Source organism: Pygoscelis adeliae, unplaced genomic scaffold, assembly GCF_000699105.1.
Source record: "Pygoscelis adeliae isolate BGI_AS28 unplaced genomic scaffold, ASM69910v1 Scaffold81, whole genome shotgun sequence".
Classification (NCBI taxonomy): Eukaryota; Metazoa; Chordata; class Aves; order Sphenisciformes; family Spheniscidae; genus Pygoscelis; species Pygoscelis adeliae.
The window spans coordinates 486,964-504,937 of record NW_008824005.1 but is presented as its reverse complement, the minus strand read 5'-3'; the positions used below and the strand labels follow the sequence as shown (position 1 = coordinate 504,937).

Sequence of the window (17,974 nt, the reverse complement as noted above, 5' to 3'; positions counted from 1 at the left end):
CAGGTGGCTATGCCTGATTTGTTTTAGTTCTGCTGAAGCTTTGTACAGTATAGACATATTTTTATGAAGCTGCCAGTAACAAGTAGTTACTCTGCATAGAATAAAATATTGATGACTACAGCACCATGATGCAGTGTAGAGATACATGCCCTTATTATGAATAAATAAGATACAGAATATATACATAAATTATATTCTATTTGCAGAATATATAGAATAAAGGCTGATAGAGAGCACGTGCCTGTACTCTGCTCTAGCTCCTGGTGAAGGAATACAGGCCTTGAAGCAGAGCTGATATGTAGCATAGAGGAGTATATTCATGGGATCAGAAAAGGGGCAGGGGTGAACACTGGGCACCTCCGGGCTCTAAACAATTCAGCAATAGTCAGTTAAAGAAATGCAGACCTCCAAGTGTGGCAAAACCATTTCTACCAGTAAACAAAGAGAACACAGGAAAGTAACTAGCATTTTTAAATGTGCCATATAAGGTAAATTTTAATTTAGTGTGGAGTTGCAAACCCCTGAAGAAAGAAGAAGGGGTAAAGCACGTTTGAGAATGTGTAACAAGATCTCTAAGCAGTCCCTAGGTGAGGAGGAAGAAACCACCACGAGGGCTAGCACTGCCAGCCACAGACCAAGAGAGGCAGAGGCAGGCATTTTTCTGTAATCATTAGATTGGTGAGATTTTTTTTTTTGCTATATGCACAGAGTCAGCACTGCAGAATATAATTTGCAGCAAGAAACCAGTTCTCCAAGGACCTTTTGGTTTGACAGGCTGATCACCCGGGACTGGTAGGGATGTGATCATGAATGTGTCTGAGTGAGTGTTTTCTTCCTGAACTCCACACTTTTCTTCCCTCTGATTTAATCAGCTACTCGCAATACAACCTACGCTGAGCTGTGTTTTGTACCTGATTAGTTATTCCATTGGATAATACTCTCATGTCTCATGTTGAAATAAATAAATAAAATTCTTAAAGCTTTTTGAGCAGTGAAATCTCTAAAGCACCATTAGAGGCCTTCTGGCTGATGTCAGTATTCTGCATTTTTCTTAAATGTCCCCACCTGCAAGAGTTACAAACTGTGGCTTGTTCTGAAAACGGAACTTACTTTCCAGAAGATTTTCCAGGGAGGATATTCCAGATGCCGAGACCAACAGGTGATTTTTTACAGCATGAGACATCACCATCTGTGAGCGTAAACAGTCTGCCTCTTCCCATCCTTCAATAAACCGTATGATGGTTAAAAAACAAGACCAGCACTAACTTCCAAGCTCATGTATAGTAGATAAGCCTCATGTATACTGGTTCCTACACTTATAGTGTGGAAATGAATTAAACAGTCCCTAGATATAGAATTGAAAGCACTGTGTGACACATGTCCGGTCTAGAGCACAGTAGCAAAGACCATCTCCTGATCTTCTACCCAAGATAGAAAAGGTTTTTAAAAGACATGGAAGAGAAAGGAAAAGGAGGTTAAGATGATCTTTTTTCACAGAGTTTGGGAAAAAAAAAACCCAAGGGAGAATCGCAGAGTGCTGAAGTCCTTGAAGGAATGGAGACTTGGTTATACCATGGAAAAACCCTATACTGCCAATCTACAGGTTTTCCATAGGTGCTGGTAGGTTATGAGAAAGACCAGAATTTGAAAGCCATGAAAAATTTTTCAAGTCTCCTACTGGTAACAGTAGACCAAAAATACTCTCTGACTGGTTATGACAAATTGTGCACAGTGAGAACTGGTCTCTTTCCTTAAATCCAGAAGAGGGAGTCTATGAGCAAAAAATCCTTCAGGAGCACCAGGCTTTATAACCAGCCAAAGCCTGTGCAGGGAACCATGACAGTGACTGAGAAAATTCCAGGGCAAGGATGCTGTCCGGTCACATCAGAGTGTGAAAAACATAGTCTCTTGCTCTAGTGTGTAGACTGTAGATAGGATACAAAACTCCTTGTGCTCAGCTGAAACTAAGCAGAGGAATGAAGGCTAAAGTACAATGATTATTTTCAAGGAGCATATACGATAACTGATATGAAACTGATAAATGGGATAATTGAGGGTAATTTAGAGATGCAGTGTCTTGGTAGGGCACTCACTAATCATATCAGTAACACCTCCTCAGGCTGAAATTTCCTAGGTAACGAGATCAGAACCACATAATTTGCATATGGATGTTGCAGAACTGGGACCAAAGAGCAAAAGGTAATTCAGAGTGGATTGTTTCTTTGGAAGGAGTTTGAGAAGAGAAAGGGAGATAGAATGGCTACAAAAAAAGTGGATTCAGAAGTAGAAAGAAATGGGGAATAATTTATGAAATCAGGTAAAGAGAAAAGATGAGACCTTTCAACAGTACGAGTGCAGATGCCTACAGATGGCAATGAAGCTGACTGCAGATCCAAGCTCACGAGGAAACCGGAGGGAAATCCATTGGTCAGCCCAATGGAGTCTCCCTCAGGAGAAAGGAGGGCAGATTGACTCTATGCTCATATGTCCCTATTACTGAGATGAACACCAGCTTCCCTTGTAGTTTTTTATCAGGATAATTACCTTTCAGAGTATGTAGGAGGAACCGTACCTACATACTGTGGCACACCACTGCTGTGGATGTGTGGGAAGAGAACATGAAATAAATAATTGCATGGACTGAGGAGTGGTTTTGACCTTGAGCAGGCAGTGTGTTGGCTTGAACTAGATGTTCTTCTGTTGACACTGTGTTTCCGATTCAACGGATTCTTGGTTCTTGCATTGTGATCACAGGACTTTCCAAAGAGCAGTTTTTTAGTCCAAAATTCTTAAGATTCATTTTTTTATATTGAGAATGGAAATACTCTATGTATCTGCTGCTCCCAGGACCAAACATGGTGCTGACTGCTTTTTCAAGCAAGAATTTCTGTGCTTTCCAAGGCTTGAAAATATTCATATTAGTATTACGAATATATGATGGGCTAGTCATGCAAGTCAACAACAGGTCTATGAATAATGGGGACCATTCACAGATGGTTATGACATACGTATAAACATAGGAATTCTAGCAAATGCCAAAAGTATCTTTAAGTAGAAACTGTACTGTCAGTATGCTCGGTGATCTCAAAGCTATCAAAAGAAAATACAAGGAAAATCGATAAAATAAGAATGGAAGGGAACAGAAACAATAGTTGAGGAACAAAAACAGGTAAAATTCATCTAACTGTGAAAGTAATGCAGTCACAGCAAATACCCTACAATGTCACGTGACTGAGACAAATGGGGAACACAGGACTCACTACAGCTTATTCCTTTATCAGGAGCCTAAGAAGCACTTTATGTGGCTACTGCTAGTATTAAAAATGTCTCTGGCTTTGAGTGCTAGAGACACAAACCCTTTCAAAGTATGTGAAAATCCATATGCCTTTCCATATCTACTCAAAGGAAGAATTGTATTCTGAGATCTTAAGCAACCACTGGTTAAAATGAAGAGCTATGCTGTGGACGAGAATATGCCCATGCTTAGGGAGTTCACAACGCCCAGAAATGATAGCTATAAAGCTAGGATCATCTTTTTGGGGCACACGTGGATTTGAAATCTTGGTTTCTTCTTCCTGGATCAATGCTTTAACCACCAGTGCACCTAATCATTGCTTTCTCTATAGTGTGTTAAACTCTTGTTTCCTCCAAGAAACAAACAAAACCAAACAATACCACAAACAAAACATCGAAGAACACCCACCCACCCAATGCTATGTCCAGCACTTCTGAACAATGTGAAATGTATGTAAGTGCATGTTCATGCTCTCAGACAGCCTCCTAGGTCGAGCTCTTGAGGGAATTAAGCCCTAGATCTCTGTCAAGTTTCAGGTTTGGACACACACTGTTCAGCTCTGGTGTCATCTGGGACAATTCCTGGAGCTCAGCTCTGGACAAAGGGGTTGGGAATGTAGAGACTTGCAGAGGTAACTGAGGGAGAGTGAGGGCCTCACTTTTGTTCAAGTTTCCCTGTAGATGACTTACCCGCTTTATGGGATCTACCCCCTGAAACAATTTATAATTATTCTTGTTTCTCTGGTGTTTCCAATGGTGCTCTGTAGGTGGCAGTGCAGAATACATTTCTCTGGTACTTCATCTGACTCAGAGATTTGTGTGTTTGGAAAGATTTGGGTGTTTCGGTTATTGCGGTCACTGTATGTCTGTATTTTTCCAGATGACTCAGGCAGCCTTCCTTTACAATTGTTCATTATTCTTAATAGACATGTTAGCATTTTATCATTACAATACTACCTGTTGTTGGTTGTCTACTTCTTTCAATTGATTTTTTCCTGTTCTTGCTCTTACATTACTCGTACCATTGCACCGGTTCATTTGGGAACAAAGCAAACAAATCACTTGGAACTCCTATAAATCTTGTCTCTTTAATGTGTGCTTTTGATGTTTCACCTTCACAGAAAAATGTTTCCAGAACCCTAAATAAATTAAATGAACAACACATCCTGTTCCATAAAAGGAACAAACCAGCTTACTTACTGATAGGGAAATGCATATCTGTTTATTTAAAGCTGATGCCTTGAAAGTAAGCAAAGATAGATGGGGCTTTAGAAGTGATGGAAAATCAGATTTCCTCTCTGCTTCTGCAGGTGGCTTGGCATGACTTCTTAGATCATTTGACTTAATGTTTTTACATTCTCCTGTGGAAACTGATGTAAATTTCAGGACACCATGACCATTTTGCATTGGAAAACAGGTATTTATTCATATCTGTCATTCACTATGGAGTCTTTTTAGCTAGAAGTGCACACAATGTTACAAACATTGGCATATTATACAATTCTGTGGTTTGGAAATCTTAAATCATGGGTTCTCTGGCAGGCAACTTCAACTTTCACAGGCAGGAATATGCATCTTGATTCCCAATGTCATTAACTTCTAAAGCACGTTAGGTTTACAAACTATGTTTAGAAGTCCCCTCCTACACCCTCTTGAATAACCTTCTGTCCTTTCCCACTCATTGAAAGCTAACAGTGTCCTGGTACCTGCAGACCTAACCATGAAGTCTTTGTTCCTTGTTACAACACTCCAATATCAATGACTCTTTATCATTTGTAGACTTGTCATTCTCTTATTGGAGATGAAAATTAGAATGTAGAATATAGATGACCAGTTACACAGCACGAACAGGAATACTGAATCTGGTTATCAAAACTTACAATTTTAAGACTGTGGTATAATTTTTTGAAACAGCAAAACAGGAATGATTTATGGTAAACCATTCTTTTCCCTAGAACCCCAAAGGGCAACCCATAACTGAGATTGTCAGGTTAACAGATAATGTCTCTCTGCAGGAAATGTAAAAGTTAGATCACCTACCTGAAATTGATATGGTCCTGAAATTGCTGGGAAAGAAGCACATCTGCCTTGCAGATACCAAGAGTGGAAAGCAGCCTGAGGTACCTGGTCTGTTCCAGCACTCAGCTGCCCACAGCAGCTCTGTGTGATGCGCTGGCTCCCAAGCCAGCTTGCTCAAGGACCTTTTCCTGACATGTACATATATCAGTCATATTGCTGAACAGTGACTGTTTCAAATGACGACTTCTTTGTGGTACCTTTTGCTTGTTTTTGAAGACCTATTGTTATTATGGAGTTTATACAAATGTTTTTATGTATAAAGTTAATTGAAGGGCAATGACAAGAAATTGAGAAAGTCCTATGAACAACTGCAACCAAAGGCAGGACAGAAAGATGTTTCTTTGATACTGTACTAAGAGCTTTTACATGACTGACCAGTCTGTTGGACTAGATAGGTCAGGCATGCGGATCACACTGTAGATGCTATATTTACTTTTGAAGTATCTCTGTCACATGGCTATACATAGCCATTCTCATTCAGGGCAAGCAGCCTCAACAGATGCAATACTCTATGAAATTGCTAAAGGACTCTAATTAAACCCATAATACAAAAATTTACAAAAATACAAAAGAATGCTTTATCTATACCTGGAGTCTTCATAGCCATAGTAAGTGATTTTATTTTCTCTATCTTTTAGAACAGAAAACACGTGTTTTATCTGAAATTAGGATTAAAAGCTTTTTATCTGTTTTCCTAGAATAACAACATAATTAGAAGTTCAGTGCTATATTTTAGCCTATGTTTTGCCTCAAGGCAGTATTTGTAGTAAAACTCTATTATGTTTTTGCCAACATAGAGTAATTTTGAATAAAAGGAATCCAGATTCGGTTGGACCATGCAATCATGAGGAAAACAGACAAACAAACAATATTACCCTGTTTATTAAATAATAATATTAAGCCATTGATTGGAAAACAAGCTTCCTACTGCTTCAAGTCTTTGGCATGCTGATTACTGGATTTTCTATGTATGAAAACATTGCTTTTTTAGATAATTTGAAAAATAATGAATGCATATTATGATTACTGTTACTCTCATATGGTCTTTTGTTTCCCACAGAGATGGGTATTCTTGCTGTACTTGCTCTACCATTGCTTCTCTTAGGGATCAGTGGAATTATTTATATTTGCCAGTCAGTCAGGTGGCTATTGTCCAAGTCAGCTGTGCAAAACAAGGTGGTGGTGATCACGGATGCCATCTCTGGACTGGGCAAGGGTGAGTTGTCTCATTTCTTCTCAGTGTCAGAGAACAGAAACAGCCAGAGAACAACCCTCTAGGTGATAAAATGTGCATACATTACCTTGTATATATTCATAACTGCCTGGATGAAGCAGAAGTTAAGAAATATAATTTTAAACAAATCCTATGATTTTTAAATGTACATTTTTAGTCTCAGCCACAGGAACTGTTGGTAAACTTCTAGGAACTGCAGAGCTTTGTATTTATTTAATTCAATAGAATGAGAGGTTTTGTAAGCACATTAAGAGTGCTATTTTTAGCATGTTGCTACTATGAGATCTTATTACATAGGCTGTCGCTGCAGGGTAGCAGCAAATCAGTATAAACAGGTGTCACCTTACTCTTTCCATGTTCCTTTTCAGCCCTTAAAGACTTCAACATTTCCCGCTCCCTGTAAACAACAGTGCTCACCCCTCTGTCCCTGTTCATATCTCTGCCCTCTCTATCACCCATGTTACTCCTCTTCCCTTGACATCCTCCATTACCCTCAGCTGGGCTGCCTGACTGTGTAATGGTGGGTTCAGTAGATGGAAGGAAAGGGTATGTGATAATTTATCTATTTATATAAGCTGATTGCCTGGGTGGCCAGCCACTTAGCATATAGTTCTTCTCGGCTCATATTTCCTGACTACACAGTGCTGCCAGATTAAAAGTACTGGTCATTATTGCTTAAGTATGGTCCTGCTCTAGGCATCACTTGAGGGGCAGTAGATGCAAGGGCCTGATGAGGCAAACATAGTTTGGGGCTACATTTTGGCATTTTCAATGAAGCCTTGCTGTATGTTGGACACCTTGCACTCCCAAGCAGAAAATAGATGGGGAAAAGGAATGCTCTTGCAGAATTATTCCTTAGCAGAACAGAGCAGAGACCTGCAACAGAAATACACACTATGCTGGCAAGGAGTGCTTTTTATCAGAGCCTGTTAGGACAAGGTATGAAATAATTCTGACCTCCACATCCCACCTGGTCTTTCCCTTTCCCTGACACACTTCAGTTTCAGATGAAGATAGTATTAGCATGCATTTTCTCTGATTGGTTATATTTCAGTATTTTTGTTTCGAGAGGCATGATTTAGAGTTCTCCAGCTGAGATTGGGTGTCTCATAGAATCATATGATGCCTGGAGGTTTCTAGACAAAAGTCCTGCTTGGAGTAGGAAAATCACCAGTGCTAGATCTGGTTGGGCTTGGCATCAAGCCAAATCTTGGAAACCTCCAAGGATAAAGAACATTTATTGAACATTTCTCCAGGTATTTTGCTCCAGCACTCCATGACCCTGGGGAAGATTTTCCTAAGTTCAATTTCCTTATTAACCTTTCTTCTTTTTTTTTTTATTTTCATGACTAGCTGCTGCCTGTCTCTTGAGGCTACAAAGGCAACCCCCCCCCCCCCACACACACACACTCTTTTTCACCCAGATGGAAAAGGAGGTAACTCAAAGCAATTTTATTTTATTATCCTTAACATATCTACTGCCAGTATCCCATAGGGTGATACCGAGAAGTTATTTGCAGGCTTGAATGACTCCAAATTATGCAGAATTTACTGTGCAGTCCACTCATGCATATGCGATGGACATTCATCCAGAGCTTTAAAATACCAGCTGTCTGGCCAGCTGCTGCATATTTGAGCTCTTAGGCAACAGCCAAATTCCTTTTCCGACATGCCAGAATTTCCGGACTAAAGACGACATTCATCAAAGTTAAAAAAGATAAACAAAAGCTATGATGATTGAGGATGTTTGCAATGGTTTATGGTTGTTATTTAACCTGATTCCTGTTTCTTCTCAGTGCTCTAACTCAGAAAAGTCCAGGGTAGTTCTAGAGGAGAACATCATTGGTTTCCCTTTTTCCCTTTTATTGCTGTTTACACGGTAGTCACATTTTATTCACAAGGTTGCCCCGACTGTTATGTTTATAGGAAAAATACTGGTGTAGTTGTCCTAGTCCTGGCAAATAATCTTTTGGGCTTTAAATCAAAAAAATCTTTCTATGCTAGAAAACAGAAAATTAAAGACATTCATAAAATTACTGTTGTAAATAATGAAAAAGATTACATAAATAAAAGTCTCCAGCTGCACAGGTTTACAAAAATAGAAAAGTGGATCCAGAAGTGCTTCCATGCAGATATTAAGACTCTAACATGGCATTTACAAAATCTAAGATAGGCTTATTAACATAACTGGATTTTCCTGTGGGTATTGAAATCTGAAGAAAATGCTTTTTGGAGGACAGACAGCTATAGCACTTGAGTTGTACTGTTGCCCATTCAACAAAGGCCATAGGAACTAAGACAAAACAAACAGGCTGGAAAGGCATAAGAGTCATCGTAAGACCTGTTCTTCCCATGCTGAATATATGACTGTCATACAGATTTGAATTAGGGATCAAATATGAGGGCTCCAAGGCTGAGAGCATTTTGGAAGACCTAATCAGGAAAAAAACCACGAGAGGAAAAAATAACTCTTGACTTCCAGTCCTACCAGCCATATAACCCACTGTCAACTACTTGTCTGGCTGCACCCGAACCAGATCTCTGGTTTGGGGCACAGTGGGCACATCATCAGTCGCATCCTCAGGCCTATCTGCAAGACATTATCTATTTCAAGAAAGAAAAGGCAGGCAATTGTGCACTTTTCCTGGTCAAGAGGACAACCTTGACAGATTCCTGGACTGAGCCACAGTTTCAGTTCAGCTGAGCTAGAACATGTACCCTGTAGCAGCCTATAACTGCCAGAGGGATACAACCGACAATGAATTCCTAAAAGATGCCCATGAGACATCTATGTTCCATGTTTTTAAATGCCTTTGGTCAAACTGACAGGACAGTGAGGAATATATTCTCCCTCAACACCACCTAGAGAAGAAAATAAACCAGACACACACTGTCAGGATGCTCCAGCCTGGTATTTCATAATCTGGATTGAGCTAATCACATATTCCCATGAAGACTAAACTAATGAGTTGGCTGCAATCTTGTGGGATGTGTGCTGAGGTGGGATAATAGGTAACACTGACTGCCAGTTCCTCTTGTTATGTGAGTCCCCACTTTCAGAAAAGCACAATCATAGTTCACTTGCATAAGAAAGGGAGAAGAATCCTCCCCAGAGACCTAGCTTAACCTGGGGTGAACCCGTAGCTCAGAATACCCCTGAATATATGGAGAAAAAACAGTGCCAGCCCAGCATACAGAAACTTCTCAGTGGCCTTCTCAGGAAGGTTTCAGGAATGTAGCTGAACAAGAGTAGCTCAAGCTGGTCCCTGATGCCTCTGCTGACTACTGGGAAGGTCTAATACTCAGGAGATAAAGGTCTTGGGATGGATTACATATAGAGGGAAGGGTCTGTAGAAGAAATGCCGCTCTCATTGGTGCTCCATCTGTGGACCAGTGGATGGTAAGTTTCTCCGGATTGCTCTTTCTCAAAGTTGCAGATGAGTTTCATGTTGCCAAGAGTTTCACGAAGGTAGCATACAGAGCCAATTTTACTATTAACTGGGGTTGGTTGGTTTCTTCTTTATACTGCAGTAGACATGAAGATTTACAAAAGATGCTGTTTGTATTGTAACAACCTTAAGCATTTATTTTTGTATATATTTTTCTTTATAGCAAGCGTGTCTGTAAGTGGAGAGAGTTAAGGAAGAAAGATAATCAGAACATTTTGCTAACTCAAACCCATAATCCATTAACAGGCATAATGTTCTTTTCTTAATTCAATTTTTATTAAATCCCATGACTAAATAGTACCATTGTGCTATACCATTAATGGTGCATTATACCATTACATTAAATTTTAATTTATTACTGACATCTATATTATTGCCATTTAGTGCTTTCTTTTTTCTCATATGTATTTATTCTTTCAAAACTAATGAATTTTAAAACATAAATTCAACATCATTAGCAAAACCAGCATCCCATTTCAAGCAAAATAAACAAAATCAAATTGTTATTATTGTAATTATTTCTTTTGAACATATTTCTCTCCTAGAATGTTCTCGGGTGTTTCACACAGGAGGAGCAAGGCTTGTGTTGTGTGGCAGGACATGGGAGAAGTTAGAAGCCTTGTATGATGCTTTAATTAGTGTGGCAGACCCCAGCATGGTAAGTATTTCCTCACTCTGCTTTGAAAATTCACAACTTGAGGTAAACACCTTGTTCAGGTACACAAAGCGCTTTTAAATCCAGTAAAACAAGGTACATGAAACATGATTCACTGTTAATGGTGATTTGGGTCAACCAGATAACACACCCAACACAGTCCAGAGAGAGAGAGAGAGAGAGAAACACCTCTGAAGGTCTTCAGAGCATGATGCCAAAAGTATAAGTCAGAAATCCTGCTCTCTTGAGCTAATTCAAGGCAATTACTGTAAAGCAACTGAGTGGTCCTGCATTTTGAACAAGCCACCCAACTAGAAATGCTAGGCAGAGAAATTTGCCTGTTAATTTGGATGGAAGGGATTCAAAGTGCTTCATTTAATCACAGGAACTATCATCCATTTTTCACACAGAGTGCTCAAGAAGTGGGAGATGGGTCTAAAGATTGAATTAATTTTTAATTTCTCCACTGCTTTGGGAGAAGTCCCAGCTAGAAGGACATGGGAGCATATGAATAGGAGTGCCCTTTTCTCATTACTACTGACTGCATCACCATACAAGTAGACATGCAAGGCTGCCCCTGCTGCCAGTTCTTTCAAAGGTGTTTCTTTGATGCTCATGGGAAAGTTTTCCTTCTGTGACCAACAGCCGACTCATTTCAGGCCACAGGTATACCTGAAGTCATCACACAAATTCTACAGCTATTGCTCACCAGACCAACAAATTCTCACTTTTGACCCTTTTTTTGCAGTGAGCTTCATTCATCTGCATAAATAACCATAAAAGTAGTGTTCATGTTAGTCTGTGCAGACTCAACTAGGAAAAAAAGTTAAGTATGACTAAGGGATCTGCATTACATCATCGTAGTAATACAGTAAGAGAAGATACTCAGAGTTCATTCGTCTGTCCCATAGCTGATAAAATCTACATCTTTGCAAAAATCATACAAATGCAAACTCTATTTGGACAACCTATAGCTGAACAAACAGTTCCTACCTTTCAACTGCCCCCCCATGTATATGTAAATTATCTATCAAAGCACTGTATCCTAGACTCTGTGGTCAGCAAAGTTCTCCAGAAGACTGCTTACAGAGACCATAACTTGGAGTGGTAGGAGTCACCCCCTGTGTCTATTATCTGTCTCCATTGATTACAAGAGCAACAAAACTCAATAGGGTAGAGCTAGTCCAGCTTATCCTTCCCATGGTGTTCTGCTTCATCTGAATTTCAGAGTCTATGAATACCCATTGCTGAACCCCTTCTTTCTAGAGTGGGTTAAAAGAACAAATCAAATTTTTTGTGAGAGTGATAAAAGCACTTTCTTCAGATATCAAGGTAAATTAATTTACAAGACAAGTAAATAGAAATACATATTTATATAACAGGTATCCTTGAAATAAGTCTTTTCTTTATTAGACGTATGCACCAAAGCTCATACTTCTGGATATCTCAGATATAAACTGCATTCAAGATGTAGCTAAGGAAATCCTGAATTGCTATGGCTGTGTGGATATACTGATCAACAATGCAAGTATGAAGGTGAAAGGAGCAGTGCAGAGCATTTCATTGGAACTTGATAAAAAGATAATGGATGCCAACTATTTTGGACCTATAACATTAACTAAAGGTATTTTAATTTTTTTTCTGTTTTGCTGTTGCCACTTAAAGCTTGAGATCCAAGTCATTGGCATTACATTGTTTCATTTGCACTTATTTTTGTCTTCTTCACTATAATCAAAAACAATTCTGTGCAAATCAATGGACTGAAATTGAGGTGAAGAAGATCAAAATCAGAGTGCCTGGGTTGGGAAATAGATTGGTCAAGAAATATATAAGCAGGTGTTTGAAAGACAGACATTTTTCAAAATGTCTGCTTATTGTATTCTGTATATGGTGACTCCTTTATTTACATGCTTGCTGCCTTTGTTTCAAAGACAATTGTTTTCAAAACCTTTTCAAGCATACAGACAGGCTGACAATTAAATATCATAATACTGCACCCAAATCTGCATGTAGAATCCAAGTGAAGTCTAGCAGACACTCAGTTTCCAGCTACTGGATTTTGTGATACTTTTGATTGCATTATTGAGCCAACCTTCATCAAAGTTGTGTTATGCTATCTACATTCAGCTGTCACCTCTGTTCACTAAATACATTGAGCTCTTTTACTTATGTGGCTCTTTCTTCTATTTCTTTTTTTCAGCCATTCTTCCCAACATGATCTCAAGAAGAACTGGTCAAATTGTTCTAATTAATAGTATCCAAGGAAAAATAGGAATCCCATTTCGTGCAGCTTGTAAGTTATACATAGCAAAAATGTACATTCTAATGCATAAATTGTGAGTATTCCATGGCACTGATAATAGGTTATTAAAAGTGCTAATTTGCATCCTAATTCAGTAAACTATTAATACAGTATTTGGCTGAAAATTTTTCAGAGAAGTGGAACTCAAGAAGAAGTAGTTAAAATACTATCTTTGAAGTCTAACTACTGCCTAAGGTACTTGAGGACAAGAGGATATTAAATGTGACAGCAGGTTCTTTTTATGAACTTAGGAGACATTCAGGAAACAGCAAATTTGTAGGTCTAACATCTGTACTGGGCATATTAGTAGAAACCATAATGAAGAATGAAGTAGTGTAAAAATATACTGGTAGATACTAGCTACTGCTTTGTAAGGAAGACTCATGCACTTAATGGATTTATGTGCAGGAGTTTAAAAGGAGATGTAGTAATTGTATTCTGCTTGGCTTTCCAGGAAATTTTCAAGAAGGTCTTTCATCCAAAGTCCCTAATGAAACTAAACTGTCCTGAATTATGATGAAAGGTCTTTGCATTAATAAAATGTTAGTGGACAGAAAATATGGGATAAATGTAAATAGACATTTTTAACTGTGACAGGACGTCAGAGTAGATGATGGGCTCTGAATTAAAAGGTCTGCGAGACCTCAGGATTGTGACTTATAGTTCCATGAAAGCAAAATACAGTGACAAAAACTGTAAGGAAAGCAGTAGAGAAAAAAAATTAAATCCTGTCTTTATACCATTGTATAAATCTATGCAGAGCCCACATCTTGATCATTGTGTGCAATTCTGGTCCCCCATCTCAAAAGAAGTATAAGAACTACAAAAAAGGCTCAGAAAAGAAACAACACATTGATGGGACATCTGGAATGTTTCCATCTAGGAAACAGCCGATTGTGTCAAGTTATACTGTATGTGTATAAAATCATGAGTAGCAGAAGAGCTAACAGAGATAGTTTTTACAATGCCTCCACCGATATCTATGTTGTATGAAATGAAGCTGCCAGAAGAAGGAATTTCAAAACAAATTAATGGAGAAGCTTCTTTCCATTCCAGGAGCCCACCTGCCATTTTTTAGATTATATTATGCACAGGTTGATTTTCACCTGTGCAATCCGAGTCAAATGCAAGGTGGATGAATGCTTTGCAGCTCTGCTGCACTTAACACATAGTTCTGTTTTTTGGTCAAGATTCACATACTATCATCCTTCTTTAACACCATGCTCAATAAAAAGGCATTAAGAGCAGTTAAAAAAATTCTTAACATTCAGTTTCTTTAAAATTAACTTTAGAATTAAAAGCATCTTGGATTGCTGCTGCAGGGCAAAGGCCTAATTAGTTCACAAAACATTAGTACTCCTGTATTCCAGAAATGGACATGTATTTCACTGCATTTTATTGATGTGTCACAAACTGCAGCAACAGATGGTGTGGAGACTCATCTCATGGACAGCTGTCCACCCAGCAAAGTAATTTTTAAACTGTAGAGATAATAGAAGTATTATTCCTTAACCAGGACTTAATATCTCTGATTAGGAAATCCAGACACATGCTCTTTGACATGTATAGGGAGACTGACTGCATACCTCATGCATAATTGTCTTGTACAAAAAAATTTTATTTGTTTAAATGTGTCATATGATAATTTCACTGGGTGAAATAATTCACTGTTCCTTTACCTTTTGACTAATCATTCCATGCTCAATTTTCCAAACATTCATGCTTTATGGAGCTCTATCATACATCTATATCCATGCATTCATATATCCAAACATGCATATGTGGGTTTTTTTCTTTCTTTTAGATGCTGCTTCTAAGCATGCTGCTGTAGGCTTTTTTGATTGTCTTAGAGCTGAAATGGAAGAATTTGATATTTCTGTCAGCACTGTGAATCCAACCTTCATCTGCTCATATCATCGCCAACCAGCACCTGGCAACTGGGAGGCATCTATTTGGAAATGTAAGGTTTGATGCATCAAGAGAGACAGTAGATGAGGCCCATGTAGCAGTATGGAGACTTTTCCCAGGAAGAAGAAAGGAGCATAGGGAAAAGAATGGAAATGACAGAAAGGATGAACAGGTTAGGGGAGCAAAAGAAAAGAGACATTGGAGAGATCAGATGAGCCTGGTGAAAAGAGAAGGAACATGGAAAGAAACATTATGTGAGAAAATAAATACACCAGGGCATGGGGAATGGAGGTAGAGCAGAGCATGAAAGGTCCCGAGGGAGAGTTCCACTGCACTCAGGTTGCTCCTTCTCTTAGGGACTGTGAGGATTTTACATCAAAATTGTGAAAAAATCTTAGGGACATACTGATGAGGGGAAGGGAAGGGGTAAGGGATTGAAAGTGTGTAGGAATTTAACTAATTTGACTCATGCACTAGCTGTGTATCTTTTTATCACCATTCCCTTAGGTGTGTCTGTCTGTCTGTCTGTCTGTAGCTCTCACTCCTCTCTGTTTGATTTACAGTCTTTTTCAGAAAGGTGGCATATGGTGTGCACCCAGTGGAGGTGGCAGAGGAAGTCTTGCGCACAGTAAGCAGTAAGAAGCAGGAGGTACTTATGGCCAATCCTATCCCCAGAGCAGCAGTTTACATTCGCACCTTCTTCCCTGAGCTCTTTTTTGCCATTGTTGCTTCAGGAATTAGGGAAAAGCTGAAGACAGAAAAGGAAAATTGATTTTGTTTGGTTCTTTTCCCTGCTTCCGACCTGAAAAAAAGTTTATCTTTCAAATGTCAATGATTTCTGCTTCTCACTATGGGTAGAATAAAGCAGGAGACTTTATTAAACATGAATCCGCCAATGTCTCACTTAGTGATTCACTACCATTGACACACATTCGTCTGTGGAACTTCTACTCTTCTGGATTTAGTGAATATGACAAGATGTCATTGCTTGCATTACAATAGTATGGGAAAAACTCTACTAGGAACTCTATCACTGTTGTAAGAGAGTGAATCCCAATCTAAATAGGTAGAACAAAGTTTGGGGACCTGCAGCAACTCATCAGAATAGTCTGTCAGTGCTAGGACTAATGGGAACTTACAGGAACAAAGGGATGGGGAAGAAGGGAGATGTGGGAGACAGAGGAGTAAAAATCAGTGGAAAATGGGGTTAGAGCCTGGATCAGAGTGTTCCTCAGATGTGTTTTTTGGAAGTACTCGCACGATATGCAAATGGTGAGCCCAAATAAGGGCTTATCTAGTTCAGTATTTCAGCCATGACAGGACCCTGGAGTACATGCTTAAGAGATGGATTATAAGAATGGGACAATAATATGGAGAGGCTCCCTGTATTATACTCTCCCAGGTTCTGGTAATCTGCTGCAAAGTTTGAAACAGAATCTGTCTCTGCATCTTGTTAAACTATCAATTTTTCACACAAATTTTTCAAATTCCGATTTGAAACATTCCATGCCTGAGGAAAGGAACTAATCCTATATAAAAAAAGACTTCCTTATGTTTACTTTAAACCTGGTGTCAGATAATATTCTCTGATATCTCCTACTTCTTTTGCTGTGAGAGACAAAAAGCGATGGCACTCAATTCATTCACTCCCAGTCATCCATGCCCATCATAATTTCCATGCAGTTACCTGTTTTCCAAGTTGGAGAGCCCTGCTATCTATTCACTCTCTCTTTGTGAGAAGTCCAGATTATTATTCTTGTTCTTCTCTGTATCTTTTCTTGGTTTACCTTATCTTTTTTTTTTTTTTTTTTTAAGATGGACAGGCCACAGATGCATGCAGCATTCAAGATAGATAAACAATCTGGATTCACAGACAGGCATACAGATGCTTCCTGGGGTTTTCACTTCTTTTCTTCTTTTGCATGTCTTATGCAAATTCCTGGTTTTGAGATATCTTTCTGACTGCTACTGAGCATTGAGTTCCCTTGTCTACTCTCTGTGTGGTAATTAATCATAATGTCCAACACGAGCATGGCCATTACATGTCAATTGTGTAAATTCCATATATTCCTGAAGTTCTCTCACTCCTAGTCATTCTAGGCTTCTCTTCCCCATCACATTTTCCCAGTTCATGCTGAGGACTTACCGCCTTTTTGTCTCATCCTGTGAGCTGAACCAGAATATAAATAAAGCTAATGCAAGGGTGTCCTGATCTTCAGGTTTACATCTAAGAGCCTAAATTCTGTCTCCCAAACCCTCCCCGGGCCTTTCTTGTGTCATCAGTACTCACAGAGACCATGACCACATGCTTTTTTGCAGACACTGTCAAAATGCTTTGTTTGCAGAGTATGCACAAAGGGAATACCTACTCAGAGAGCATGCAACCAAACTGCACTTGCTACTACAACAAGTCCTGTTGCTCATATAATTTTTAACACCAGCTGCACTTATTTACCTCTTTCTATCAGTAAGGACCACCAAACATGAAAGGAATTCTCAGTGCAAGGACATATATGGTTACCATCTTTCAGGGACCTTAACCTTTTCTTGTATCTCTAATTCAATTGCTCTGGCTTCAAGAAACATGCATGTATCTACCTCACTCAGGGAAGTAGTTCACAACTAGTGAGAAGTAGCCGGTTCCTGCAGTACCTTCTGGAGCTCCATCTGTTTTCTGTTGTAGCACTGGCCTTTTATTGTTGTTTGAATGACTATACCTTAACTGTGAAGTCAAACATCCACTTTGTCCAAAATTTTCTTGCTCCTCACCAGAATTCTACTCCCTCAAACAAATGGGCTTTTGCTGTGGTCTCAGTTATACTTGTGTCTGTACCTCAGCAATAGCCAAGTCCTTCACAGCTCCACAAAAACAAGATATGGAATAACTGGGTAATTTCATCAGAAAAGGATCAGGGAATCATAAGACATCACAGCTAAACATGAATCAACATTGTCTTGCTTTGTTGTAAAAACAAGTGGATTGCATGTTAAAATAAGCTGAATAATCCCTCTGCTCCATTTTGCACTTTCTAGATATCAGCAGAAATTCTTCA

At 39.0% G+C, this 17,974-nt stretch overlaps 1 protein-coding gene across 1 annotated transcript; it reads left to right on the top strand.

Annotated features, from left to right (window-relative positions):
- Positions 1–5,838: 5,838 nt before the first annotated feature.
- Positions 5,839–15,816, top strand: DHRS7C (dehydrogenase/reductase (SDR family) member 7C). Its single transcript, XM_009325709.1, has 7 exons — positions 5,839–5,981; positions 6,434–6,589; positions 10,602–10,714; positions 12,125–12,335; positions 12,912–13,004; positions 14,818–14,973; positions 15,485–15,816. The coding sequence occupies exons 2-7, from the start codon at positions 6,436–6,438 to the stop codon at positions 15,691–15,693; spliced, it is 936 nt and encodes a 311-aa protein (XP_009323984.1). The 5' UTR covers positions 5,839–5,981; positions 6,434–6,435; the 3' UTR covers positions 15,694–15,816.
- Positions 15,817–17,974: the final 2,158 nt, after the last annotated feature.